Source organism: Corvus kubaryi, unplaced genomic scaffold (genome assembly GCF_017639235.1).
Source record: "Corvus kubaryi isolate FWS band 111438036 unplaced genomic scaffold, C.kubaryi_AGA036_p1.0 135, whole genome shotgun sequence".
In the NCBI taxonomy this organism is placed as follows: Eukaryota; Metazoa; Chordata; class Aves; order Passeriformes; family Corvidae; genus Corvus; species Corvus kubaryi.
The window spans coordinates 1062428-1089688 of NW_024580669.1; the positions used below are offsets into that span (position 1 = coordinate 1062428).

Here is a 27261-nt window from a genome sequence, read left to right on the forward strand (position 1 = left end):
GGCCAGACTCAAGATCCCAAAAAATCAGGACTGACTGAACAACTTCCCCCAGGCTGAATCCTGACCCAGCTGATCTGCACTCCCATGGATGTTTTATTCCTCATTTCAGAGCCTAACTCTGAGGTGCTGCTCAGTACTTGGGAATTGCAAACCCCAGTTCCCAGGGTGGTTAATTACTGTCATTAGCAATACCAGCAGGGAAGTGTAGGAATCTAAACCTGGGATATCAAAGGCACACAGGAATGTCCTGCCACAACCCCAAACCCAACACAGGAACCACCTAAAATCATTCCTTAAAGGAGTCAAGGCAGTAGCTCTGCATAAATAATGCCCTAAGAAAAGCCAGCACCCAAAAATAAGATTTTGGCTTCAGAGGATTAAAATTTTACAGGAGGCAATTCCAGCACCATCCACTTAATATCCTGAGGAGCTTTCTTCCATTCTTCCAGGCTGCTGCAGCCCAGTTCCACCAGTGCAGCACTGGATATTCCTCAAGGCACAGCAGATCATGAGGAACCAGACCTGCTCACACCAAACTGGGATTCCTGATCCTGAACACCACAACAAACCCATTTTGAATAAATGCTTTGCTATGGTGCTTAGACAAAAGCACAAATTCCATGGCTCTGTACCTCCAAAAGCCTACTCCTTCTGGAAAAAACTCCAGTAATTGATATAAAACAGGGTATTACAGTTCAAAGGCATAAATATTCTCCACCTATTCTGTTTTAATCTGCATAATAGAAGATAATTCCATGTTGTCTTTGTAAATTCCCCACAAAGCCCTCAAATGCTTCAGTAATCCAGATTCAAAGCTGGAAAGAAGCTGCAAATAAGTGCCTTGAAAATCAAGGACTGCTTTGCAACCAAGCAAGTCCCAGCGAGTCCCAGAAAACCTGGGAGTCTCTGCTGAGAACTGTAACAACACAACCCAACCAGTCCCGGCTGGAGCAGCTTCCCAGCAAAATCAGTAGAACTGGGGTATTTGCAGGATATTTTATAAAATAAGGAATGTGCTCCCCTGTATCAATAGGGGAGGGAAGCTTGGCAGTGGTGGGAGAGTTGTGAGGATGGAGAATCCAAGCCGGTGACAGAACTCAAAGCTGATGCCAGCATTGATTCTCCATCTCTCTATTTGAGAAGCTCCTCTACAAGAATACACCCCCTTCATGCCCCTATTTTTTGGTTTTCCTTCTCCAAAAGGACCATGTGGCACCTGAGGGGTGTTTGGGCTCTAAGGTGAGAAGAGTGCAAGGGGCTAAAGATTAAAGCAAGAGGAGCCTGAGGTCAAGACCGAGGTGGGGAGGGGCTGGGATGGAATTCCCAGAGCAGCTGGGGCTGCCCCTGGATCCCTGAAGTGCCCAAGGCCAGGCTGGACATTGGGGCTTGGAGCAGCCTGGGACAGTGGGAGGTGTCCCTGCCCATGGAAATGGGGTTGAAACTGGATGGTCTCTAAGGTCCTTTCCAGCCCAAATCCATCCCATGATCATGACGCTCACGGTGCTCACTGGCACCCTCTGACCTGGCAGTAAATATCTCCCTGACACCAAAATTCCTCCTCCTGCCTTACCTTGCTCACAGTCCCTGACACAAAGCAGAGATTTCACAGCCCAAGCCTGACTTTGAACACCTCACATCTCCCTGAGAAGTGACAGGAATGAAATGGGAAATCTGACCCCCCCAAAATGTTCTCCAGGATTAACAGAGATGCCCTGATCCTTTTTCACAGACCCGACTGCTGGCCGAGGTCAGCCTTTAATAAGCAGCAGTGTGCACATTTAGACACCTGAAAGGGATCAAAAACATTGTTAAAAAGGAAAAAAACAAACACACATGGATGGGAAAAGGAGGGCTGACCCCACCCAGCAATGGGAACCTGTTGCTGGAGATGAAATGCCAAACGTGCTCTCCCCAACACCGGGAGCTCTTTGCACTGACAAAGCAAAGGGACCCTCCTGCCTCCTTTTTTAGGCATCTCCCTCTGAATTGTTGTAGCTTTAATAACAATCTCCGAGGAAAAATCAAGAAACAAACGATTTTCTTACACATAATCCCCCTTTTGCCGTCAAGGGCCTGACCCCAGTTTGATAATCTCATTTCCCGAGAATCAAAACGCTGGAAATTTAAGCTTCCTAGAGTGTTAATTGTGGCCCTGCTCCATTGCTAATCAAAAAATTGGATGTTTTGCATGAAAATGCTGCTCTAATTAATTCTCAGTCATAAAGCAGCCTGGTTTTAATAACCCCTCCTTGATTGGGCAGCCTTTGAAGAGGCCGTGCCGCTAATCCCCTACACCGGGACAAACACACGCCAAGGAAATCAGGGATGGCATTCCAAGGGCTGGGAGAGCCACTTGCATTAGAGCTGGCAAACCCCAGCAAAGCCCTGCTCTTCCCTCTCCCCCAGCCCTGCCCAAGCTCAGAGCCAACTGTGATCCTGCACATCACAAGGAGACAAAAGCAGTGGTGTGACAGGAAATTCAGGATATCACATCAGCTCCCCCTCCTCAGCTGATTTTTCCTCTGGTTTATTCCCCATCATTCCTTAAGGAGTATTTTTAACCAGCACAGGCCACTTGTCACAATGTCTCCTTTAACCAGACACGAATCCCATTCCCTCTCCCCCTCCCCACCATCTCTGACTGACAACACATTATCATACACATCTCTGAGAGGTGCTGAACCGCATTTTCATTATCCCAAATGTCAGGATTGGTTTCTGTCACTGCTGAGCACAGCTGGCTCCCTCCGGCAGCCCTTTGGTGAATCCAAATGGAACACGGCACCTACAAATAACTGCATTTTCCCTGGACCTGGCCTTACATCGTGCCCTTGTCATATCAGATCCCGTTCGCCTCTGATGCCGTTTCTTGGCGTCACAATCTTAATTAGCAGAGTTTCTCGTTGATTTTCTTTAATTACTTAAAACCTTATGGTAAGGAATTTTTCAGGCTTGGGTGGAGAAGAGATGAGCAGCAGAGTGGGGAGTGACACAAACCCACTCCCCGAATTTAAATTTGTATCAGAGGGGTGTTCAGGACTTTCCATTTATCACCCGGCAAGCAAAAAAAAGTCTGTGGAGTTTCCAAAAATTATCCACTATAATTTATTGTGTTGTTATAGCAGAGCTTTGTTTTATTGCCACGTTTGCCATCCTTTGCCAGAGATGAGCAACCTGGAAAGTTCCTGGAATCCCAGAGTAGTTTGGGTGGGAAGAGACCTTAAAGCTCATCCCATCCCACCCCTGCCACGGGCAGGGACACCTCCCACCATCCCAGGCTGCTCCAGCCCCAATGTCCAGCCTGGCCTTGGGCACTGCCAGGGATCCAGGGGCAGCCCCAGCTGCTCTGGGAATTCCATTCCAGCCCCTGCCCACCCTCCCAGCCAGCAATTCCCAATTCCCAGTCTCCCATCCAGCCCTGCCCTCTGGCACTGGGAAGCCATTCCCTGGCTCCTGTCCCTCCATGCCTTGGCCCCAGTCCCTCTGCAGCTCTCCTGGAGCCCCTTTAGGCCCTGCAAGGGGCTCTCAGCTCTCCCTGGAGCCTTCTCTTCTCCAGGTGAGCACCCCCAGCTCTCCCCAGACTGTACCAGTCCAGAGGGAAATATTTCAGTTATGTACCTGCCCCCACCTTTATTTTAATGTCAGCTATCAGAGAACTCGTGTGTCCAACTTCAAGGGAAAAACACATGGCCAAATCTTTCTCCTGCAATTTCAGTGGAATAAGACAGAAGAATTCCAGCTCTAAATCACTTGCAGCAGGTCCCTTTCTCCCACTGAGGGATAATGTGAGCCTCGTGCTCTGCACTATTTCAGTCCAAATCAAAGGGGTTAATGACAAAGCATCGCTCTGATCTTCACACGTTTTTAAGGCTATTTAAATTAAATTCTTATTTCAAAAAGTTAGCGTGAGCCAAACTTCTGTAAATTCCTTTCTTTTCATGCATATGTTTCTTTGAAGATCTTTTCAGGAAAAAAGATTCCCTAACAAGTCACCCTCCCCCTGCTGCCACTGAAAAATCATCCCTGTGGATAAGGCTGTTGGGAACAGAAATTGTGCAGCGTTCACAGAAGACAGAGTGTCACATGCCTGCTTTCCACGAACCTGATTGAACAATTAAATTGTATTTCTCTTTAAAAGGGATAAAAAAAAAAAAAAAAAAAAAAAAAAATATATATATATATATATAAAAATCCAAATGCAGATCTTGCTGTGGTCTGGGATTCGGGAAGATTAATGAGCTACCTAAAAGGGAGCAGCAGCTCATAATAGAGACAGAGGTTACTGCATTTTTAATGCGAAGTTCAAAGGGAAACTTTTCTTGATGGTTCAGCTGCAAAGAACCTCAGCAAAGTCATCTCATCTATTGTCCCCACTGACTGCCCACACCGACTTTTTGTCACCTATTGCATCACATCCAGGCTCTTCCAATTGAGCTGCAAAGGGCAGCAGGACTGTGGCCCTCTCCACACTAATTCCTGTGTTCTGTCCTTTACTTCTTTGTCAGCTCCTGGGCTTTGTTCTTTCCCATCCCGTGGGGAATGAGCAGCCTGAGCAGCTCCCAATGTCCTCCTCATCCCAAATGCTCTCCCAAGATTTGTCCTGTATCCACATGGAATCACTCTTCCATGAAATCTGGTTCTGAACCAGCTCCAAACCCAGCACAGGAGCTCCTTAAAACCCTCAGTTGTAACAGCAATAACCACAAAAATCCCCAAATCTCAGCCATGAGGTACCTGGAGCAGGACACGGATATGGAGAGAGTCAATTCTGTTCTCTGCTTGTTTTTAAAGCCACATGGACATCTGGGAATGATAGAAGGCAACAGGACTCATCCCAAAGGGACAGGAAATTCTGGAGCAAGTGCTGCAGGCTCCCTGATGGCCCCACAAAGCTCAAAGTTCTCAACAGCTGCAAAATTCTTGGCTTTGAGCCCACATTTGTCCCAGTTTGTAACAAAGAGCTCATAACTGTGGAGAAGTAACTACTTAAATCCTCCTGGAATAAAACCTGGTAATGGGGTTGAACAGCTTAACAACATCCCACTGACCCTGGTGACTTCCCTCAGCCAGTCCTGGGTGTGTGACACTTTTGAAGGTGAGAACCTGAATGCCAAAAGGCAGAGAGCTGTGAGCTCAACACCTCCCAAGTGTGTGTAGAAGGTGAGATCCCAATTTAGCTGACAGGTACCTCCCCTTCCCCTCATTCCCACATGCTGTGGGATCAGGGTGTGGGCAGCTGTCACCCGCAGCACGTCGGGAGCTCAGGTTCTTCCTTCTCAGTCCACCCAAAAGGATCTCAGAACTCAGCACAGAACCATTACACCCCTGATCATCCATGCTGAGATCACCCCTACAGTCACCCAAGTGAATCAGTCTGTCACAAGGACAATCTCTGTCTCTCAAGGCTTTTTTTCACACCCTTGTGGGTTTAAGTTGTCGCTGAAGACAGGTTATGGGAAGAGGAGGGGAAAACAAAGTCATCCAAAAATTCTCTTGCATATGATAAAACATTCTCAATTAAAAGCCAGCTGAAAATTATCACGGACGAGAGTTCCAGGAGAAATTCTACCCTTGGTCATCGCTGTAATACTGAAGAGCATAAATTATTTTCTTGTTATGATTAGCCCGGGAAGAAACTGGAATAGATGATACAAAAGAATTTAATCCTGCTGGACATGATCAGGACAGTCTTAGGATATTCCCTGGATTCTGCTGCCAAACCAAACCACTGGATCACTCAGGAAAAACAGGTGAAATGGTGCCATGCTTGGAGCAGGAAACACTTCCCTGGGCACACGCAGCACTTGCCACAGGCAATATAAATCAGCAACAGCAGCCCAAGTCCCCAAATTCACCATCTGCAAACACTCTGCAACTCTTCAAATGTACAAAACACAACAAATTGGTCACTTCAGTCCATCCAGCTTCAAATTTGAGCTGCCTGAGCTCAGCTCCCAAAGCAGTGCAGGGTAAGTATCACAGTAAGGAAATAAATTGCAGATAAATATCCAACGTTACTCCAGTATCCAAACCCCGTGCTCAAGGTGAGGCCGTCTGTATTTCACCCATTGTTTTAAGAACATTTTTTAAGACCTTGACCTCCAGCTGAAAATGCTGAGAGAATGAAGACAAACCCTTCACAACCTCATAATAAACAAGAGCTTAAAACCTGGAGAGGTTTAGAGCAGAGATCAATACCTGACAGAGGCTGGACAGGATATTCCAGCTCCTGCAGAAGGGAATTACCCAATTACCACAGGATCCCCTTCCATACCTTGCAGCTCCCCACTCCTGCTGTACAGCTCCCTCCTCTGCTCCCGCAGGTAGGCGCTCATGCTGATGGCATGGGATGAGGATTCAAACCTGGAATTCAAAGGAATTAAATAAATCCAGCCCTGGAAGCATCCTTCCTGTGAGCACCACTCAGCTCCAAACAATATAAAATGAAAATATATTATTCTCCTGGAAGTTAGACACCAGTCTAATGGTACGGCTTTAATAGTCCACAATCCAAATATTTTTCCAACTATTTCTGCCCCATCAACAGGATTTTTGCCTCTTATAGTAGAAGGCCCCAGACTGGGCTCTGATCTGACACCTCAGTGACTCAGGACAGCTCAAAGTCCCTGTGACCACAAGTGTCCCATGGCCAAGGGCCTCGTGCCCAACCTGCCTGAGCTCAGTGCTGGGAACATTCTCCATGGCTGCTGCTCCAGGTGGGCACTTCCCAAAAAACACCCAGTCCTGGGAGTGCCTGGATGGGCTCTGGGGACCAGGAGAAGGGAGCTCGTGGTGGGGACAAAGCACCTTCAAACTGCCTCAGTGGACACCAGACTTGGAAAGGAAACTTCTGCCACAAGAAGACCTCAAGATGTTGATGATTTGGTGTAACGCCCCTCACTCCCTCCCCAATCCCACAGCTAAGGAAGATGGAATCAGCCTCAGAGGGACACTGGGAACACGAGCATCGCACCACAGACAAGGGGAAAGCATTCCACAGCTTTCCTGGGCACCAGTGTTGAGGTTATTACTATTAATGAGGCTTTTCTGCTTTAATTTGGACTGGGAGTGTTGGTGTTATTGCAACTGAACTGATAATGATTTATCAAAATACAACAAACCCTCAGACTCTAATTAAATGAGCTGTAAATTCTTGGCTCTGTGTTCCCCATGTGCTCCCTTCTGGCCCCAGTGAGACAATGAGTGCAGCATTATCCCCACAGGTCTTTCCAGGCATCAAACCCACATCTCATCCCTTCTCTTCCACAACCATCCCGTTTTTTTCCCCTACTTCCCTTCCTCTGCCACCTCCTTGAGCTGCTCTTCCCCACATTCCTATTCCCACTTCACTCCTTTCCCCTTGTAGCTCCTTTCCCAATGCTGATGCTCCCACAAAGCTTTCAAAATATTTTTGTTTTATTTAGAATTGCACAGAATTACAGCCAAGTCTGGGACTGATTTATTGGGTGTTCAACATTTGTCTGCACAATTCACTCCTGTCCTATTTCCCGATTTCCATCTTGGAAATCTGAGCTGACAACCTGAGCATGCCCTTGGCTACCTTTGGCAAGAGAAGAAAACCAGGTTTATGGTGGCATGAATTATCCGAATTCCCAAATTACCCTTCAACTGAAGCTTCCTTTTTCAAGATAACATTGCAACTAAATAAATATTTTTAACTTTTTTTTTGTTATACCCACTTTAAAGATAAGGAAATAAGGGTTCAAAGTGTCTTCTGAATACCAGCTACTGACTTCCAGAGAGCAGGACACAACTGAGGAGTTTTCAGAAATATTTAATATTAATTAAATGAGCTCACAGCTACCACAGGACACAGCACCAACACCTGCATCCCCCTGTGAGCAAAACACGAGGTGGAGCCCTGCCCTAAGAGACTCCTGAGGAATTAAATGCAGATATTGTGGTGACAAGAGGAAAGCTCCTCTGATTTGGCCAGAGCTCATGGAAAGGCAGGGAAAAGAGCCTGGCACGGAAAGCACTGAAGATGGGAAGGGAGACAAGAATAACACTCCATCAAACACGTACAAACCTCAGTGGGCTGAGAAATTCCATTTCAAGGGAGATTTCCATAGATATGGTGACAGCTGACAGCAGCCAGATAACCAAATAAGAGATCCCAGTAAGTGCTGCTGTCACTGCGGTGACGGCACCGCTCAGTGACAGCACCAGGAGTGGTGAGAGATGCTGCTCCCACCTTCCTGGAAACAATTACAGCCACCTCCTCTCTGCTGACAAACTCTCCCCAGCCTCACTCTGCTCCAGGTGAACCAGAGCATCCTCATTCCTCAAAATCCCAAACTTAGTTCTCAAACCCCAAACTTGGGTCCTTGTACACCCAGGAACAGACATGGGATGAGCAGCCCTATTTTGCTCCAATCTGCAGTTCGGAATGAATTCAAAGTGTGAGTTTCAGCCCAAAACAACCATGGGAGAGTTAAAGAAAAGGGTGGGGGGTAATAATCATGGGTTGACAGAGGAAGGAGGCAACACAACCTCTAATAACAGGAGGTGACAGGAGAGCTCATCCTGGGAGAGCCAAGGCGGTGTGGAAGACCTGGATTTCTAACTGGGATCTCAGGTAGTGTCAGAGGACATCCACCAGGAGCACCTCTGCCAAAACAGCACTTTTTGCTCCTCCCCAAAATCCTCAAGAGGCCCAAGAGAATGGCCAGCACAGGTAGGCAGTGGGAGAAAAAAAAATTCCAGCACAGCTCCCCCAAATCCAGGTGTGAATCTCCTCTCCCACCAGCGCTGCTCAGCAACTCCTCGCCCCTGCACGAATTTGCTCTCCCAAATCCTTCCCTTGGCCACCCAGCCTCTCTCATCCTCTCTCTTACATTCTCCTCCCAACCACTTAATTCTTTGCAGCCTGACCGTTGAATTAAAGGAGTTAGTGACAGGATTAAGTGCTTAGTCCATGCAGTAATTACACAGTTATCTTAATTCCCTTTGTCCAGTGCCCTTTATCGCTCCCTCTAACAGCTCCTGAATTTACCATGGACAAAGAGAGGCATAATGGATCACTCCATGCTCTGCAGCAACTCTTGTAATGGGATTCCCAGTCCTGGAATGAGCCCTGGGAAGAGCTCAGCTCTAAAACCCAGCGCTGAATCCGTAACAGATCTTCAGCTCCGGGCATTAAATCCCCATCCCGGAACTTCCACACCTCTCACACTGTGAAACTGTGATTACCAGCAGCACTTGAGGGACCAAAGGCAGCTTAGGCACAGCTTAAAAACCCCAGCACTTACTTAAAGAGAGGGTTTTTGGGTCTCTGGGGTTTCTTCTTGGCAAAGAAGGCGGCGAATTCGCGGCCGGAGCTGGCGTAGCTGAGCTGGGCCGAGGGCTCCGAGGCCGTGCGCGTGTTCTTCATGTCCAGGTACTCGGTCAGCAGCATCTGAAGGAAGGAAGGAAGGAAGGAAGAGAGCTCAGCAGCTGGGGTAAAGCACCATTAGGAAGGCCTGGGACTTTGAGGTTCCTTGTATGGAAAAGTGGTAAAACAAAAATTCTAATTGACAGAAAAGCGGCTTTATTTTCAAAAAATGGGCTCCTGAGGACCGGCTCTAATTTGGCAAAAGCTTCTTTTATATTCCTCAGAATCCCTGAATGGTTTGGATTGGGAGGAATCTTCAAGATCATCCAGTCCCACCCCTTGCCACGAGCACCAGACCAGGTTGCTCCAAGCCCTGTCCAACCTGGCCTTGGACACTTCCAGGGATGGGGTTTTTGACCAACTCAATCTGCTCCAAGCCCCTGATGGTCCCAAAAGGAACTTGCAAAAACTTCCCTGCAGTGATTCCATCTGTGGCAGCCACGGGGAGTGGGTGGCTGAGCTTTGTACACTGATTATAAACACAATAAATGCTCCTAAAAACATAAAGGTTTGCAATAGTGAGCTGTGCAGTTAAAATACCTTGGTTTATAAATGCATTTATGTGCTTGAATACTTCCTACATATTTATATGGAGAAATAGGAAACATCCATGCATGTGCTGGGGGTCATTTATGATGGAAAATACCCTGGGAAAGCTGCAAAAATTGTCCTTTAATAGCTCCCAACCCAACCAGGCTTCTTTCATCACTGAAAATACGAATTCCCACAGCTGCCAGTGGAGCTTAGGATTGATTTTCCAATCCCAAATCACTCACTGAGGGGCTGGGAGGTCCCTTTGTGACATGAGGGTTCCCCCTGTGAAACCCTTGCAGCCCAATGTTTGATGCTATTTAAGGTGAAGAAGTAAAACCAGACTCCAAGTGATTCCATTTTCATTTCCTTGTGTCTGAAGATGAAAAGAAAGCCCTCAAAAATGAACTTTTGTCAGCATATTCCAAAAGTCACTGTTTATTTCCAGGAATTTTTCCCTACTCCGAGGCTGTTGGGAATGTGCTCCATGTGAATAATTAGCCAGTCAAAGCCCATCAAAGAGAGCTGGATGTAATGAAAAGAATCCATCACTCCTGTGCTGCCTAAGTTGAAACAAATGACACCGGAATAAATAGCCAGGCAAATGGAATCATGCCCCTCATTAGAAACAACTTGGGATGGCTTGGAAAAAAAATATTAATACAAATACACAGAAAATCTGATTCCGAAACCGTCTCAATTAAAACTTTACCTGAGCACAGGCTTTGAAAATTCGTGTTTATTGGCAAAAATAATCACTGTGCTAATTTTTGACACTAATTTACCAAACCCGTTTGTATTCACCTACTTGCATTTCATCTTCTCCACTTCAATTAACAACCTGAAAATCACCACAAAAATCTAATTAAACCCTCAAACTTAATCAATTGAAAAAAAGAAAAGAAAAACATTAAGCAATTTGTTCTCCCATTATGGATGAAACCTATTTATGATGGATTCTGTGATTCCGGTGTCACTTTATATCCAGGAGTAGGGAATATGCAGTGTGAAATCCAGGACTACAATAAGCCAAGAGACTGTTGGGTTGGGAGCAGAATGAATGATCCCTGTGGGTAACAGGTGAAACAGAGAACCAGGAGCTGGGTTTGATCTAAGATAGTCAGAAAATGCAATAGATGGGGGAAAATGAGAGGAAACTGTTGATTAATTGTTAATTTTCTTTATTAAACTATTTCCTAGATGGGCACGGGAGGATGGTTGGATACAAGGCTCTGAAAAAGAAGCTGTAAAAGCTGATTTTGATAATCATCCTCAAAATTCATCGAATTGCGGAATGGTTTGGATTGGGAGGGACCTTAAAGCCCATCCAGGGCCACCCCTGCCATGGGCAGGGACACCTCCCACTGTCCCAGGCTGCTCCAAGCTCTGTCCACCCTGGCCTGGGACAATTCCAGGGATGTGGATACTTCTAAGAAGATGAAATCAGGGAAACAAGAATTGGGAATTCATTTTTCAGTTAAAAAATTCAAGCATAGGAGAAACTGGGCCAGGCAGATCAAAGCTCTTTCTGCTCCAGTGCCCTGAATTCAACAGTTCCACAAATTCTTCAGGATGAAGTAATTAACTGGAAACGGGGCTGAGCAGTGACAGGACACAGCCAAGGGGACAGGAGAGATCTCCAGAGAAAGCACTCAGGGGACCTCAGACCCTTGCAGGGCCTAAAGGAGCTCCAGGAGAGCTGCAGAGGGACTGGGGCCAAGGCATGGAGGGACAGGAGGCAGGGAATGGCTTCCCAGTGCCAGAGGGCAGGGCTGGATGGGAGATTGGGAATTGGGAATTGCTGGCTGGGAGGGTGGGCAGGGGCTGGAATGGAATTCCCAGAGCAGCTGGGGCTGCCCCTGGATCCCTGGCAGTGCCCAAGGCCAGGCTGGACACTGGGGCTGGGAGCAGCCTGGGATAGTGGGAGGTGTCCCAGCCCGTGCCAGGGGGTGGAATGGGATGAGCTTTAAGCTCCCTTCCAAAACCATTCCATGATTCAACACAGCACATTTGGCTTAGAGCTGCAGCACTAAGATTAAAACCCTTCTAATTTTTCAGCAATATTAACACATGGGCCAGGCTGAAAATCCTGGCAGCACTTTGCCTCCAAAAACAGCCTCAAGTTGTCCTTTCTCACTGCACTGACAGATTCCTGGGGTTCCCCCGGTGTCACTGGCCTCAATTTATTCCCTGGGTCTGGACAGCCCCAGTTTTCCACTTGTTCTGCTCTCATTGTCCTCGTGGAGGATTTTAATAAATCTCCTCTTTCAGTGGTAGAAGTTGTGCTCTGGCCCTGTACTTATTAAAAACCACAGCAAGACAGAACCTGAAAATCCACTTTAAAGTTAAGAAAAACCCAGATATTAAAAATAACCACTTAAAAGGCAAGAAAAACCAGGCCCTTCCTGCCTGTGTAAGCGAAAGGAGCTTTCCCGAAGCAGCCAAGTAAGGGATTTCCTGATTTGGTCCCCCAACACCTGATTAGGAGTTGCTAAGGCATCAATCAAAAACCTCGTTAGACATTAATCACGTGGCTGCACAGCAAGATTTATGAGGGACTGTGAAGTTTGCAGCATCCCATTCATCTGGAACAAGGACTTTGACTTTGTGCTCCGTGGCTGAATCCTGCCATCCGTGGGCTGTGTTTACATCCCTCAGACAAATAAAGCTGTCCATAAAGCAGGAGAACAAAGCACCCTGCATCCAGCTGCTCTTTGGGAACGAAAATTAATAGAAAGTGTTTTATGAAAAAAGCAGTTTTTGTGGATTTGGAGGTGTAATTAAATTCTCTGATTCCAAAAGGTCGTGGCAGTGTGTGCGGCCTGTCTGTCACGCTGAGCTGCTGACGCTCACTCTGCTCTGTCCTTCTGAACTGCAGCCCTGGGGCAAAGACAAATCTGCTCCTGTGACACTCCAGGTCCACATTTTCCTTCCTTGGCTGAGCCCCAGGACAAGCTGGGTAAGTTTTTACGCCTTATCATGTCCAAGATTGACCCGAACAAATTATGGGCAGTAAAACACACCTGGGTGACAGCTGAATTAATTCATTTTTGGTACCTTTTGTGAGGTTTTAGAAGGGCTGAGCTCTGAATCAATTCTATTCCATAAATTAAAAGCTGTAATTGGTATTTCAGACCCTCACAGACTCTGAATTCGGATGGAACTCTGCTCCATCACCAAACCAGTCTCAAACTCCACACCACGAACCCTGGTTTTCATCATCCTTCCGATACTTGGGAGGGTCCAGAAAATCCATGGAAAACCAACACCACACCACGAATTTTTCAAGGGTGAATGAGAAGCCCAGGTAATTACTGGCCTCTCCAGCTGATATTGATCAGGGACAATATCACAGAACAGATGATAGAAGATTCTATTAAAAAAGAATTAAGGGGGAATAATGGAATTCATGTCCAGCAACACGGATTTCCAGAAGATGGAAAAGTCCTGCTTAAAGTATTCTTATGATGGTGACAAATTCAGCTTTAAATAAACAGAAAGAGATAAAGATTTCTGTCCACCAAGGACGTGACGAAAGCCAAAACACCCAAAGTCAACAAAGAAATCCAGGCAGGTGCAGGACAATGTTCAAGTAGAAATGAGAAAATCACTGACACTGAATTTTACAAGCTCCCAGAAATCTTAATGCCTCTTTTTGTCCTCTGTACTCCAAGAGAAATACCAGATTATTCCAGCCTCCTTTTCTTTTGCTGGATGGAAACCTTCTCATTTTCAGTCTAAATTCAACCCATCTTCATTTTTAAAACAACAGTGACTGGAAGCTGAATCAATGGAAGCACATAGAAGTGGTTTTTCCCAGAGAAGCTGTGGCTGTCCCTGGATCCCTGGAAGTGTCCAAGGCCAGGTTGGATGAGGCTTGGAGCAGCCTGGGATAGTGGAAGGTGTCCCTGGGGTTGGAACTGGATGATCTTTAAGGTCCTTTCCAACCCAAACCATTCCATGATTCTTTAAGCGTTGCTGCAGCAAACCCTTTCCGGATTGAACTTTTCCTGGCTCACATTCCTATGGAAAATGACTACAGGAGGTTTATAAATTATAATGTTTGGGGAGAAAATGTTAAGTAATAAAGCGAACACAGAAATTTACATCTCTTGTTAATGCTTTTTATTGCTATTTTCAATAATCTAATCAATGTACTGTAAGGATTTCAGTGTCAGCAGAGGAAAATTTCTACTTCTACAGAAAGAAAAGGAAGTCTTGAACTATGGGATTGTTGTGGAAAGTTGACTCTGGAAAATTTGGGGATATTAAAGATAATGGGTATTAATTAGTTTACTGGAAATGGTCATGCAAAGCAGAGCTCTGGTCTCACATCCGGAATTCCAAATCAAACCCTGGCATGATGAACCAAGAAATCGGGGAAAAAGGGGTGGAAGGTGCACAAGAGCAGCCTGGAAATTATTAAAAGGCTGGAAAAACAGGAATTCCAGCAACAACAGCCTTGTTAGCTGAGAGAAGAGCAGGCTCAGGGGTGACTGGAGCAGCCAGCACAGGACAGAGGGCACAGAGCTGAGGAAGCACCTTCCCTGAGGAATTATTGTTACAAATCCAAAGGCTGGAATGTTGAACAGGCTGTGGTGAAGGGTCAGGCACAAACTTCCAGAGCAACAGTAACCAGGGATATCCAAGGTTACAATTTGCTGTCTCGCACTGACTCCTCTTTCCTAAAGCACAGGCCCTCTGTCAAATGGGAATTAATTCTAGGAAATCCCATGGCTTGTCTTATGCAGCGGTCAGGTGAGAAGATCACAAGAGCTCCGTGTCATCTGGGGATCTTCACAAAGCTGCTGCACCCCTCACAGAATGATTTGGGGTTGGAAGGGACCTTTAAGCTCATCCAGTTCCACCCCTGCCATGGGCAGGGACACCTTGCACTATCCCAGGCTGCTCCAACCTAAGGCCTTGGACAGTTCCAGAGATCCAGGGACAGCCACAGCTCCTCTAGGAATTCTATTCCAGGGTCTTCCCATCCTCCCAGCCAGGAATTCCTTCCCGATATCCCATCTAACCCTGCCCTCCTTCAGCTCAAAGCCACCCAGTGCCAGCTCTGAGGCTCCTGCATGGAGGGACCATCACCCCTGGAACTCAGCGCCTTTAGGGACCATTTCCAGTTGACAGAAGAAATGAACCCAGCTGCTGGTAAGGTCTGTGTTTGGGGAATGGCTTTGTGCCAGTGGGAACTTCTCAGCCAGGCCTGTCTTTGGCACTCACTGGCAATGAATCTCCAACTGAGGGCTCTAAGGGAAGTGTAGGTGGGAAAACCCCACAGAAATGACCCTCAGCGGATCTGAGGAGATGTCTCTGGCATTTTGGTGTCAGCACCAGCCACTGACAGCAAGATTTATTTTCAGTTTAATGCTTTGGTACCCTGGACAGGGGCAGAAACACTCTGGGCTCCTCCTGAGCTGTGCCAACCTCTGAGAAAGCCTTGGAATTACATTTTAGCTGGACCAAGCGGGAGGAATCAGCAGCTGGGGACAGCAAAGCAGAAGAGAGACTCCTAATGGGATTTCAATGAGGAAAGCCGGTTAAAAACACAACAGCAGATTCAAATTATCCAGCATCCCGGGGTTCAGTGGGATCAGACGACACTGAGGGAAGGCACAGTGCTCCTGAGAGATGCTGATATCCAGCCACAGGTGATTCCAGGGGCAAGGAAAGCAACTGCAAATGACTCCTGAAAGGAAAAAAGCTGGGAATTCAAGTTGGATGCACTGCTGTGCAAACACAGGGAAGAGGCATCATTCCTGAGGACTGAATTGGGGTTGGAACCAGATGATCTTTCAGATCCTTTCCAACCCAAACTATTCCGTGATTCCAAGCTCTGGAGACAGGATAACTGCTCACAAACTGCCAGACCCAGGCAAGAAAAGCTTGGTGAGACAGCAGTCTATGGCTAATTATCCAGTAATTTGCTGTATCAAAAGTCCCGATAATTAAAATGCTGCAGGAATTGTGGCATTTCTATAAAAAAGAGGAACAGTTAATTGAATTCTAAGAGCTCTGAGCATCCTGTGTCAGTTTTAGCACATGGAGAACATGGGCTGAGCACACAATTGGCAAATACGTGAGAGGAAGAAGCAGTAAGAGAAGTCTGAAAGAACAAAACTTAGATTTTTAGGAGCTGTGAACACCCTGTAATGCTGTTCAACCCGCTTTATCTAATCTTCTTGTTGCTCCTCCAATTCATTTAACTGAAACATAATAATAAAATCCCTTCCAGAATTAATTCTTTCAAGGCACCTCATGATTCCATTCCTGCACACGAAGAATTCCTTCTGTTTTTTATTTTTGGGAAAGAGTAAAAAAATCCCCCCCGAACTCTGCAGATAATGCTATCAGTGCTCCCCTCATTATCAATGCTAATTGTGAATTATTGCTTACCTGGGAATGTTCATCTCCCTCCAGGGAGGGAGGAAGGGAAGGAACAAACCTCAAAACTACTTGAAAAGCACCACTTCCAGCCAGACTGCCACAGCAGCTCCCACAGCTCCCAAGGAAGGGGCCCTGGCTCAGTAACAAGGGCCTAGTGTAAGGATTTACATGGAGGTGGTTTTTCTTGCCTTTTAAGTGGTTATTTTTAATATCTGGGTTTTTCTTAACTTTAAAGTGGATTTTCAGGTTCTGTCTTGCTGTGGTTTTTAATAAGTACAGGGCCAGAACACAACTTCTACCACTGAAAGAGGAGATTTATTAAAATCCTCCACGAGGACAATGAGAGCAGAACAAGTGGAAAACTGGGGCTATCCAGACCCAGGGAATAAACTGAGGCCAATGACACCGGGGGAACCCCAGGAATCTGTCAGTGCAGTGAGAAAGGACAACTTGAGGCTGTTTTTGGAGGCAAAGTGCTGCCAGGATTTTCAGCCTGGCCCATGTGTTAATATTGCTGAAAAATTAGAAGGGTTTTAATCTTAGTGCTGCAGCTCTAGGCCAAATGTGCTGTGTTGAATCATGGAATGGTTTTGGAAGGGAGCTTAAAGCTCATCCCATTCCACCCCCTGGCACGGGCTGGGACACCTCCCACTATCCCAGGCTGCTCCCAGCCCTGTCCAACCCAGTCTCTACAAACAGGAACAAGATCTGAGCTGTTGGTTTTTTTCCCCATCTTTCCCCGTAGTTCTGTTGGATTATTTATATATTTTAATAAAAGAGAAACAAACACTGATGACAAATGTATTTAAGCTACCAATAGTCCATTTGACTAACTGGGTCATAAAACAAATGGACAGCATTTATTTCTCTCCAGGCACCTCAGCTGTTGTGCAAACACAGATTACAGTGGCAGAAACCATCTGAGTAACAAGGCCACTTCCTCACTTTGGTATCAGGCGCTTGGTACCCAAACAAAACACAAAAACAAATAAAGAAAAATAAATCCTTTTGGAATTTTTGGCAAGTGAACCGAGTCAGCTTCAGGGTGGTAGCTTGTAATTGCTATGACTTTGATGACCAAATAAAACCACCTTTGTGTGTGTATATGTGTGTTTTTACATATTGTGTCTGCACGTGCATTCACACACAAGGAGGGGAGATTTAGATTGCATATTGGGAAGGAATTCCTGGCTGGGAGGGTGGGGAGGCTCTGGAATAGAATTCTCAGAGAAGCTGTGGCTGCCCCTGGATCCCTGGAAGTGTCCAAGGCCAGGCTGGACACTGGGGCTTGGAGCAGCCTGGGATAGTGGAAGGCATCCCTGCCCATGGCAGGGGTGGAATGAGATGACTTTTAAAGTCCCTTCCAACCCAAATCATTCCGTGATTCTCCAATTCCATTCCAAGTACCTCTTCAGCACGTGGTCCTTCTGATAGGAGTGATAAGCTGGTGAAATAAATATGGTCCAGTAACAAGCAAAATACACCCTAAAACGGACCAAAACAATGAACTTGATCAGAAAGGTGTATTTACCACCTGCTTTATAAAATGAAGCATTTCCCCAAAGGATTATATCCCCCTGTCAGTTCAACTGGACTTCCTTTTGTTCGTGCAGCACATAAAAAGGTCAAGGAGGAGGGTAAGAGTTGAGCAGGTAATTGAGTGCAGATTTCTGCACTGCAATTATAATTTAGCTAAGCTTCAGTGGCTCTGCACAGTTTGGAGGTGGGGAAGAATACAGCTGGAAATTCATAGTTCTAACTGAAGTAAAGCTAAACATTTTTAATTCACAAAGAAAGCGATACCTCCACTCATGTTTAGTGCCTGCCACACACCCACCTCTCAGAGCATCCTCCCAGAGAAGAATCCTAACACACAGCAAAACCAGGGCTGGGCTGAACCCACCTGAGCTGAGCTTTTGCAGCTCAAACTGCCACATAAAATCCAGCAGAGAGAGGGGCAGAAATTAAAAAAAAAAAGGCAGCATGTTGCTTAAATACCAACCATGTTCACTGCTGGGTAATACAGCACACTTTGTGTATTCCATGCCTTCAACTAATTGCTTAAGACATCCTGCTCCAGTGTGGATGGTAACAGTAGTGTGCCCTCAGTCTTCATTAAATGCCAGCTCTTAATAACAGACTCCACAAGGGCTTTAATTGCATTTAGTCGCAGCTTCTGAACTTTAAAAGTTGTTAATCAGATTTCTATGTAAATGGAATGACGAGTAAAAGGTTAAGTACAGGTTTCTGAAATTTCAGCAGTTGAAGACGTATTGCCCTTAACAGGAAAGAGAAACTACCAACCTTGACAGGAACTAAACATCTTAATTAAATACTCACAAGTACAGTACTTATTTCGGCGTGAAGTTCTATTTTCAAATGTCAAACTTAATCAGGCTCTTGACAAAAACATGTGATATCCCTCCAGCACACGAGAACAAAAATACCTGGGGATCCTTCCCTCAGGAAACACCTGCACATCTCCCAGTCCTCAGCTCCCCAGCTCCAAGCTGCTCGTCCCAAACGCCAGAAATTAAAGTTTTATGGCTCTGAAGCTGCAGGATTCCAGGGGAGAAATAGGATCTAACATTTGTCAGCGTGTCAGCTCTCCCCACTCGCTCCATTTATCCCTGGAACAAGCCTCACGCTGCCAAACAAACATAAGGGTCCTCATAAATCTGACTCGCAGAGATTTATGCCCCTCGAGGGCACAGCCCATCAATTAGCACCAGTCAAAAGTACACAAACTTCTTCAGCAGGAGGAAATTTAGTGTGTCTGCACTGTGCTTTGGTGCCAAACGCTCCTGAGAGCAGCCAGAGTGCTGCTTGCCGCTCCTCAGCTCCGGCCCTGAGCCACCCATGACGCTCCCAGTGACCAGTTCAAGCCCTGGGCTCCCTCCCTGGTGCTGGTAATTAACTGGATTTGCACATTTGTAACCTACAGACCTCCTAGAACCAATATAAAAACTGAATGTGTCAGTCAGAAAGAAGTCCAAGCCCTGTTTTAAACCTGAGTTAAGACTTATTCTCGTCGACCAGAAGGATTCCAGTCTCTGGTATCAACTCACTCGCAGGGATATGTGGATTTTGTTATTAGTGTGTGCATCCTGCCCTTCCCTACAGGGCTGCCCAGCAGCCACACACAGCTGTGGGATGCCAAAATATTGTAAGATAAGTATTTTATTCAAATCCTAATCTGAGGGAAGAGCAGCTGCACCTGGGATTAACTCAGAGGCTGAGCAAGCAATTTGAGGAGCAGAGGTTTTTGCCTTGGAATAGCAAATAGTGAGGAGAGAATGTAAATAGAGAGAAAATAGTGAGAAAGAAACGGGGTAAGGACAATGAAAGTTAATTAGAGTGAGTAAGAGAACTACAGAGCCACCAGTTGCTTCATCTTCCTCCAGATCAATTAAAAACGTCATCAGAACGACTTGAAAAAAGGAGGATGAGCAAGGAAACTTCCACCCCGGGAAACTTCCACCCACCTCTTCGTAATCTGCTGCTGGAACAGGAGCCATCACCCAAAAAGTGATTTACAAACCAGTGTGAAGGAGGAAGAGTGGAGTAAAAAAAGGAAATCTGCTATAGTTAAACTCCAAGTTGTTACCTCATTATCTGTAAAAGGCTTTTAAACAGATGTCACCGGAAGGGCTGTGATGCTGCATTTAAAAAATCCTACATTTTGTAAATTCCTATTTCACCTCTTGCATGTCAGAACTGACTTTCAGATCTCACCCTTTTCAGATTTAAGACCCTGGCACCCACCAGCCCCCTTTGACAAGCACCAGACCAACACCAAATGCTTTTCCTGACCCCTTTAAACTCACACTGGCATTTTCTAATTGACCAAATCCTCCAAGATCCAACCACATCTAACTTAACAACTGTGGCCTGGAGGCAAAGCACCTAAAAGAGAGACACGGCCCCTAAAATTAGTGGCGTGAAGAGTTCCTACAAAAGAACAGCAAAATTCCAGGGTAGAAATGGAGGTTTCTGTACGAACGAGCCCAGTGCCACCAAGAGGTTGATGAAAGGGCACGTTCCCCTTTGACACCAACCCAGCAGCCACCATTTCAAGCCCAGCTTTAAGGCCACTGACGTCTTTGAAATGACAGCAGAACTACAGAACCTCTTTGTCAAACCTACAATACCCATGGTTTTACATTCATCCCCTTCCCAAACGGGTGGGAGTTGTAGCAGTGCTGGCAGCACTCTGGTTTTGGAGGCTTAAAATCACATTTTAACAAGGAAAGTGCCCCTGAGCTTGTTCCAGAAATACCTATTTTTGGAAGGCTTCGGGGTCTTTGATGTTCTTCCAAATACTGTGATGCCAGAGGGGGGAGCTCACAGCATAGACAAGATTCCCATTTTCAGGCTCGGGGGGGGGAAAAAAACCAATAAAAATTTCCAACTGTTTACAGCTGCTGTGCATGAGGCATCCCAGCTTTTCAAAGCATCCATCAGGATTGCTCCCTTCTGCCTTTTATGCTGCTCTGTAAAGGTGCAGCACCAAAATGCCACTGTTAAGCAGATTAGAATGTTTGTGAACATGTTCCATTCCAGCAGATCCCTGAGTGCCTTTCTGCATCAGGGAGCCTTTTCCTCCCCCTTTCATCAGCTTATCAAATGAAGCTAAACAGTACCAGTTCCATCTAATGATACCAGGGGCCTTGTAATGGGATTAGGAAAAACACCATCATCAGTTTCAAGGAGGAATGTGACCTTCAAGACACTTCTGATGCCTTTAAAGGGATGGAGTAGGAACAATGGAATTAATTCCTACACAGGGACGAGGAATGGGCAGGGAGAAGCAAGAGGCTTTCAATTCCCAGGTAAAGATTATCTTTCCTCCTCTATTAATGGTAGGAAAAAAAGCCAATTGACTATCAGAATGAAACTGGAACTGAGAAGGAAAAAGCAGAGCTGGGATTATTCACCTGGAGAAGGGAAGGATCCAGGGAGAGCTGAGAGCCCCTTGCAGGGCCTAAAGGGGCTCCAGGAGAGCTGCAGAGGGACTGGGGCCAAGGCCTGGAGGGACAGGAGGCAGGGAATGGCTTCCCAGTGCCAGAGGGCAGGGCTGGATGGGACATTGGGAATTGGGAATTGCTGGCTGGGAGGGTGGTGATGCCTCCACAGGTTTCCCAGAGCAGCTGTGGCTGCCCCACCTGAGCCTCCAGCTGGAAAGCCCTGAATCCTCCACTTAATTTCCAAAGCACTCCCCAGCCCTGCTAGAACACACTGGGTTTGGCAAGTGTTCAAATCATTTTAGATAAGATTTCTCCAGCCAGACCTGCAGCCATCATTTTTGTTTACCCAGAAGAGTGTAAGTGCTGCTGGAATCACTCCGCGGCTTCCAACACCCAACCCAACCACGCACGTCATTGTTCCCTTCAGTAAAAACAGCTCTTCAGATTGCCAAAAGGAAGTGTAAATGCAGTAGCAACAGGAATCCACTTTAAAGCTAAAAGCCTCGCACAAAAACCCCTCCACTCCGTGTTTTTGTAGGATTTAAGCAACGTAGTGGTGCTGCTGCTCAGAAAAAGCCTCTCCTGAACAGCACCCTGACATCTCCATCCTGCCTTTTACTGCAGAACAGCTCTGTCATTGTTTGAGATGTGAATTCATCCAGATTGTCCCCAACAGGAATCCCAGAGCCTGGTCCTTTCTGCTGAAATTCCACCTCATCCTGAGGCTACTGCCACACAGTCAATTTTTAATGGTGATATTCTTCGCTTGCACTGCAATTGCACAAGAGAGGTGGGGATTAGGTTTGAAAATTGAAGGAAAAGAGGTAAAATGTATCATGTCAGCAACTAATCCGGGCCAGAGGGCTGGATATTTGAATTCAGGTTCCAATAGCCCTGAATATTCATTTTCTTGATACATGGCACTGAATGACAAAGACAGGGACAGGGATGGATAATTCCGAACAAAACTGCCCCTGACTGGGACAGGAGCAGGAAAACACAGTGCATGTGTGTAACAGCTCAACCTTTACAAAAGCCAACACCAAATCCTGCACTGGCACCAAACCCCACGTCCAGGTTCATTCAGAATTCCTTGGAATGTGTGTGCCACTGGCAGGGGAATGCCACAAGGTGGAGCCAGGATAAAGCAGATGGCTGAACATCCATTCCTGCACTCCGCCAGTTTTCCAACCATTTAAGTGCTGCTTGCTCAGAAGAAAAGCTGCCACCACCACGGTAAATTCTGTCCTTCGAGATTCAGCCACTCCCCCTGCACCGATTCCCTCCTGCTCCGAAATTTCAGTGCTTAAAAGTGCATTTATTTACTCAGGACGCTGCACAGACACTGCCCATCAACTTCAAGCTACCACAATTATTTAAAAAACCCCCTTCTTGTATCCCTTGTAACTCAAAAAAATCAAGAGGATTGTCAGGATATCAGTTTACGTGTCCCGTTATGTCAGGGTACATTTAACATATTTAAATATAACTTTAGTAAAAAAAGCTAATTACTACATGGCTTCTAACCATGAACAAGAATTAGAAGAGACAAACCTACATTAACTTGTCTCCATTTCAGATAATTACTTGTGGGGTTTTTTAAGACATTTGTGACTCACAAGGGAGTCTGTGAATTTACTGTCTTCTGCAATCTAATAATGTTGGCGGCGAGGAGAGTTACCTATTTATTGGTGTGTGACACCAATCCCTTCCCATGGATCAAAGAAGCTGTTAGTTAGGAGTTCTCCCTCCCCCTCCCAGCAGCAACAGCTTCCAGTAAGCAGAATTATTTCAAATAAAATAAAAATTTTTTTAAAAAGTTAAGAAAGCCCCACAGCAACAGTTCATGGAAGCTGAGAGAGAAGGACGGAAGAAGTTCCATTACTCAGCTGGACACCAGGGCAGGGAGATTTGTTACTTTTATTTACAAGGAATAAAAGGAGGAGGCTTAGGAGAGACCACACAGGGTGGAACAAAGCTCCAGGCCCAGGAATCCAAGAGATCCAGAGCGCATTCCTTTAATATCGCCGACATTCAAATAAAAACGGCATCGAGAAGAGATGGATCCAAGGAAGGGTGAAAAAATCCAGGCCCATAGGTTGCAGGCAGACAAAGGAAAGGCAACAGGCACATTTTAAACACTCTGTGCACTTGAAATCCTGCAGACACACAAATCACTGTCAAGGATGAGCCAGCAGCTCCCAAGTGCTCCCTTATTCCCTTCCATTAGTCTGCTGCTGCTCCCCCGATCCTATCACTCAGAAACGGAGCACTAATATCCACCTTTATTTTCCAAAAGTTTAAATGCATTCCAGCCCAAGTGTAAATAATTGATAAATCAAGGCAAGTAGGATGCTGGGGCATGGCTGCAGTGAGGATAAAGCTTTTAAGAGGAGGAGGATGGGTGCACATCCATATAAACACCACAGTTCCCCTCTGCCAACGGGGAGTTTGCATGGAAACCACCCCCTTCCCTCCTCCTTCAGCTTCCCTTGATTTTAATATCAGTCCTTCAACCAAAAGCTCATTTTAATCCAATTTTAATGTCACTTGAGTTGTTACAAATAAGGAGACCACACAGGGAGATGATGATTTTAATTCTGGCACTTAAACCATGAGTGTGAAGTTAAATGCAACACGTCCCTTCCCCCTCCCGTTAATTCCACATTTAATTGCCATGTTCTTCCCAATCCCAACCTGCAGGGCGGCCTTTGGAACTAAATCACACAGGGAAAGTTGCACAGCTCTGACAACCCTGAGCTGGTGGATTGGCCCTCTGGTGTTTCACGCTGGTGGCAGGGTTATAATCCCAGCGATTTTCCAGGAATCACAAAAATTTGGAAGAGAGCTCAGGAGATCCCCCAGTCCATCCCCAACACCTCCAAGGAATGTTGTCCTGTCTGAGAGATGTTTGGAAGTTTTTCAGGAGGATAACCACAATAAACATCCCTAGATCACTCCCTGCTTACACACACTTTCCATTGGGATAGACAGGAAAACTGGGAATGTTTGAGTCTCCCTGGCCAGTCTTGAACTCAGTACTTCCTACAGGATCACATCCTGGGAAACACAAGATTCCACTCCCTTTTTCAACTCTCTTGACAGATTTGAAACCAAAGTCTTGTCACCTACGAGTTGTTCCTTTGCAACTCCAGGGTTTTTCCTAAATCCTTGATCACAGAATCCTGGAATCATTTAGGCTGGAAAAGTCCAACTGTCAACCAGCACCACCACCATGTTCACCACTAAACCACATCCTCAGGTCATGTTTGGACACTTCCAGGGATGCAGATTCCACCACTGCCCCGAGCAGCTGTGCCAGGACTTCAAAGTCCTTTCCATGTAGGAATTTTCCCCGATACCCAACCTAAACCTCCCCTGGCACAACTTGGCCACCATTGCACCACTGGATTTCACAATATTTTCTTCAGATAACACAATAATCCCAGAATATTCTGAGTTGGAAGGGACCATATACATTAGCGATATAGATAATATATATTATATATTTATAAAATACTGGTACAAAAATCACTGGATTTCATATTATTCCTTTTCAGATTTGTCCAACTTTTCAGCTCATACTGATTCCCTCAGACTTGACCTCATTTCTGCTACTACAGAGAGGGAGAGGAGGGTGACAGCCTGCAATAAAATGCTCTGCCAGAGGAAACAAAACCCACAGAGAAGCATCTAAACCACACGGATTTGATTTATCTCCTTAAATCTGACAAACATCAGGTAGAGCAGACAAGGAGTTTCGTTCACTTCACCTGTAAATCTGCCCGTAACAACTTGTGTGAAACACAGGTTGCTGGAACATATTTCATGCCCTGAACATCTCCCCACGTGCCTCCCTCAGTCCATTTCTAGTTGTAAATTTTAAACCCATATAGAGACAGTAAATGATGAAGAAACTGTGGAGTCACCATCCCTGGAAGTTTCAAAAAACGTGTGGATGTGACATTTAAGGGCATATTTTAGTGGTGACCATGGTGCTGGTTGATGGTTGGACTTGGTAATCTCCAAGTTCTTTTCCAACCTCAGCAATTCCATGGTTCCATGAATATGGACCTTGGCAGAGGGTCCTTTCCCCTCAAGTCTGCACAAGATTGATCTGACAGTGACTAAATTGAATTTTTTGCTGTTTTGCTCTCAGTAATCCGTTTGGAGAACCCCAAAATGGAAAATGAAATTTAATTCATAACATAAGATACGATTCAAGCAGCAGCTCCTCCATTCAACTGAAGTCCCAAAAAACCTTCTCCCCACACATTCCCTGCCCCACAGCCGTGCTGATGGCCCTTGTCCCATCCCTGGAAGTGTCCAAGGCCAGGCTGGACGGGGCTTGGAGCAACCTGGGATGGTGGGAGGTGTCCCTGCCTGTGGAAGGGGTGGCACTGGATGGGCTTTAAGGTCCCTTTGCACCCAAATTATTCTGTAATTCTGTGTGCTTGGAGCAGAACCGGGAACTGCCACCTCCCCTTCCCACCCCACCCGTTATTTTATCATTCCTCCTCATCTGTTCTCTTCCTAAGGGAATCAAACCCAACCTTTCCAGCCTCTCTTCCCAGGGCAGTGTGTGAGTGTGCTGCAAACACCCCTGCCCCAATCCTAATCCCTTCTTGTCCCGCAAAATCCTTCAGGGTGAGCCCAGACAATTCCTGGCAGACTCACTTCCAGTGAGGCTGCCAGCACTCCTTTCTATAATATAAAATACAACAAAATACAACAAAATACAATACAATACAATACAATAAAATAAAATTTCCTTGGATATCCATCCTTTACACACCCCACCATCCCTCAGCGTGGATCCCACTTTGCACATTCACGGTAGCTGCCACTGAGCCTCCTAAAAATGACACCCACTTTCCTGCCTTTGCCTCACTTAGAACCATGGAATCTCCACAAATAATTTTATTTTCCCTCTCAACACACTTATTTAAACATCTCACAGATTTAACAGTCCCTTCCTGTCCCAAATAACGCAGAAGATTTTGTGACAGGCATCAGAATTTGCTATCACCCTGCAGAGCCCTTTTGGGAGCCCTGATCAGCACCATGAGGATCATCACAAAACCAGAATTAACCTTTCTTCTTTCAAAATTGATAATTCTCCATCGATTCTTAGTTTTACATCTCCTGGTCAGTGTTTTTGATCAATTAAAAACCAAACAAAAAAATCCCCAATCGGTCAACAAAATAACCCCGTCGGCAAAGTTCTTTATCCACTTCAAGTGCTCTGAGCGATTAAATAAATAAATAAACCTCACAAGAGCCAATTTTTCCACTACATAAATAATTTGCAGGCTCTTTTGTACATGTAAATAAGACATTTCTGCTTGTTCTCCAATCCTCAGCTGGAGGCTTTAAGGAGAGGCTGCTGATCTTTCCTGGCTTCTCAGTGACTTCAGACTCCTCCTTCCCAAAAAAGTCTTCTGACATCGTTCCTTGGAGCTTACATTCATTTTTAAGTTCTTTCCAAAGCCTCCAGCTTTGCCTGCGTGTTTTTATTATCAGAAGGGAAGAATTTCTGGGTTGTTTCCTTGTCTACACTCTCACAACTCCAGACTGGTTTCAAAGAAATCATTTCTCTTTCCCATAACGTTGATTTTTTTTTTGTTTGTTTTTTAAAACACAAAATCTTGTGCAATTCAACAAACCTACGATGCCTTCTGCAGGTGTCTTGTTTTTAAGGGTCTAGAGATCCATCAAATAGATTTGATCCACAAAACCCACACCAGTCATCTTCACTTCCCTCCTACTGCCTCCTCCCAAAAATATCTCAGCTTATCAGCTTTTCTGGGACTTGATTTCTACATTTTAAGTTATTTGTGCCAAATAAACCCAGCTCCAACCTTGGCAGCCACACGGTCTGTTTGATGCTCTTCTTTCTCTTCAAGATCATTCCAAGACTGGACAACCGAAATCCAGCAGCCAGTCAGGAGTTTTGCTTCCTTTGCCTGTTTG

At 45.7% G+C, this 27261-nt stretch overlaps 1 protein-coding gene across 1 annotated transcript in view; it reads right to left on the bottom strand.

Annotated features, from left to right (window-relative positions):
- EXOC4 (exocyst complex component 4) overlaps positions 1 to 27261 on the bottom strand; it is a 268855-nt gene that overhangs the window by 198578 nt on the left and 43016 nt on the right. The window contains exons 6-7 of the mRNA XM_042052282.1: positions 9273 to 9418; positions 6275 to 6363 (exon numbers count right to left, since the gene is read on the bottom strand). Of these exons, the coding sequence (XP_041908216.1) occupies positions 6275 to 6363; positions 9273 to 9418 (235 nt within the window). The remainder of the gene's footprint in view (positions 1 to 6274; positions 6364 to 9272; positions 9419 to 27261) is intronic.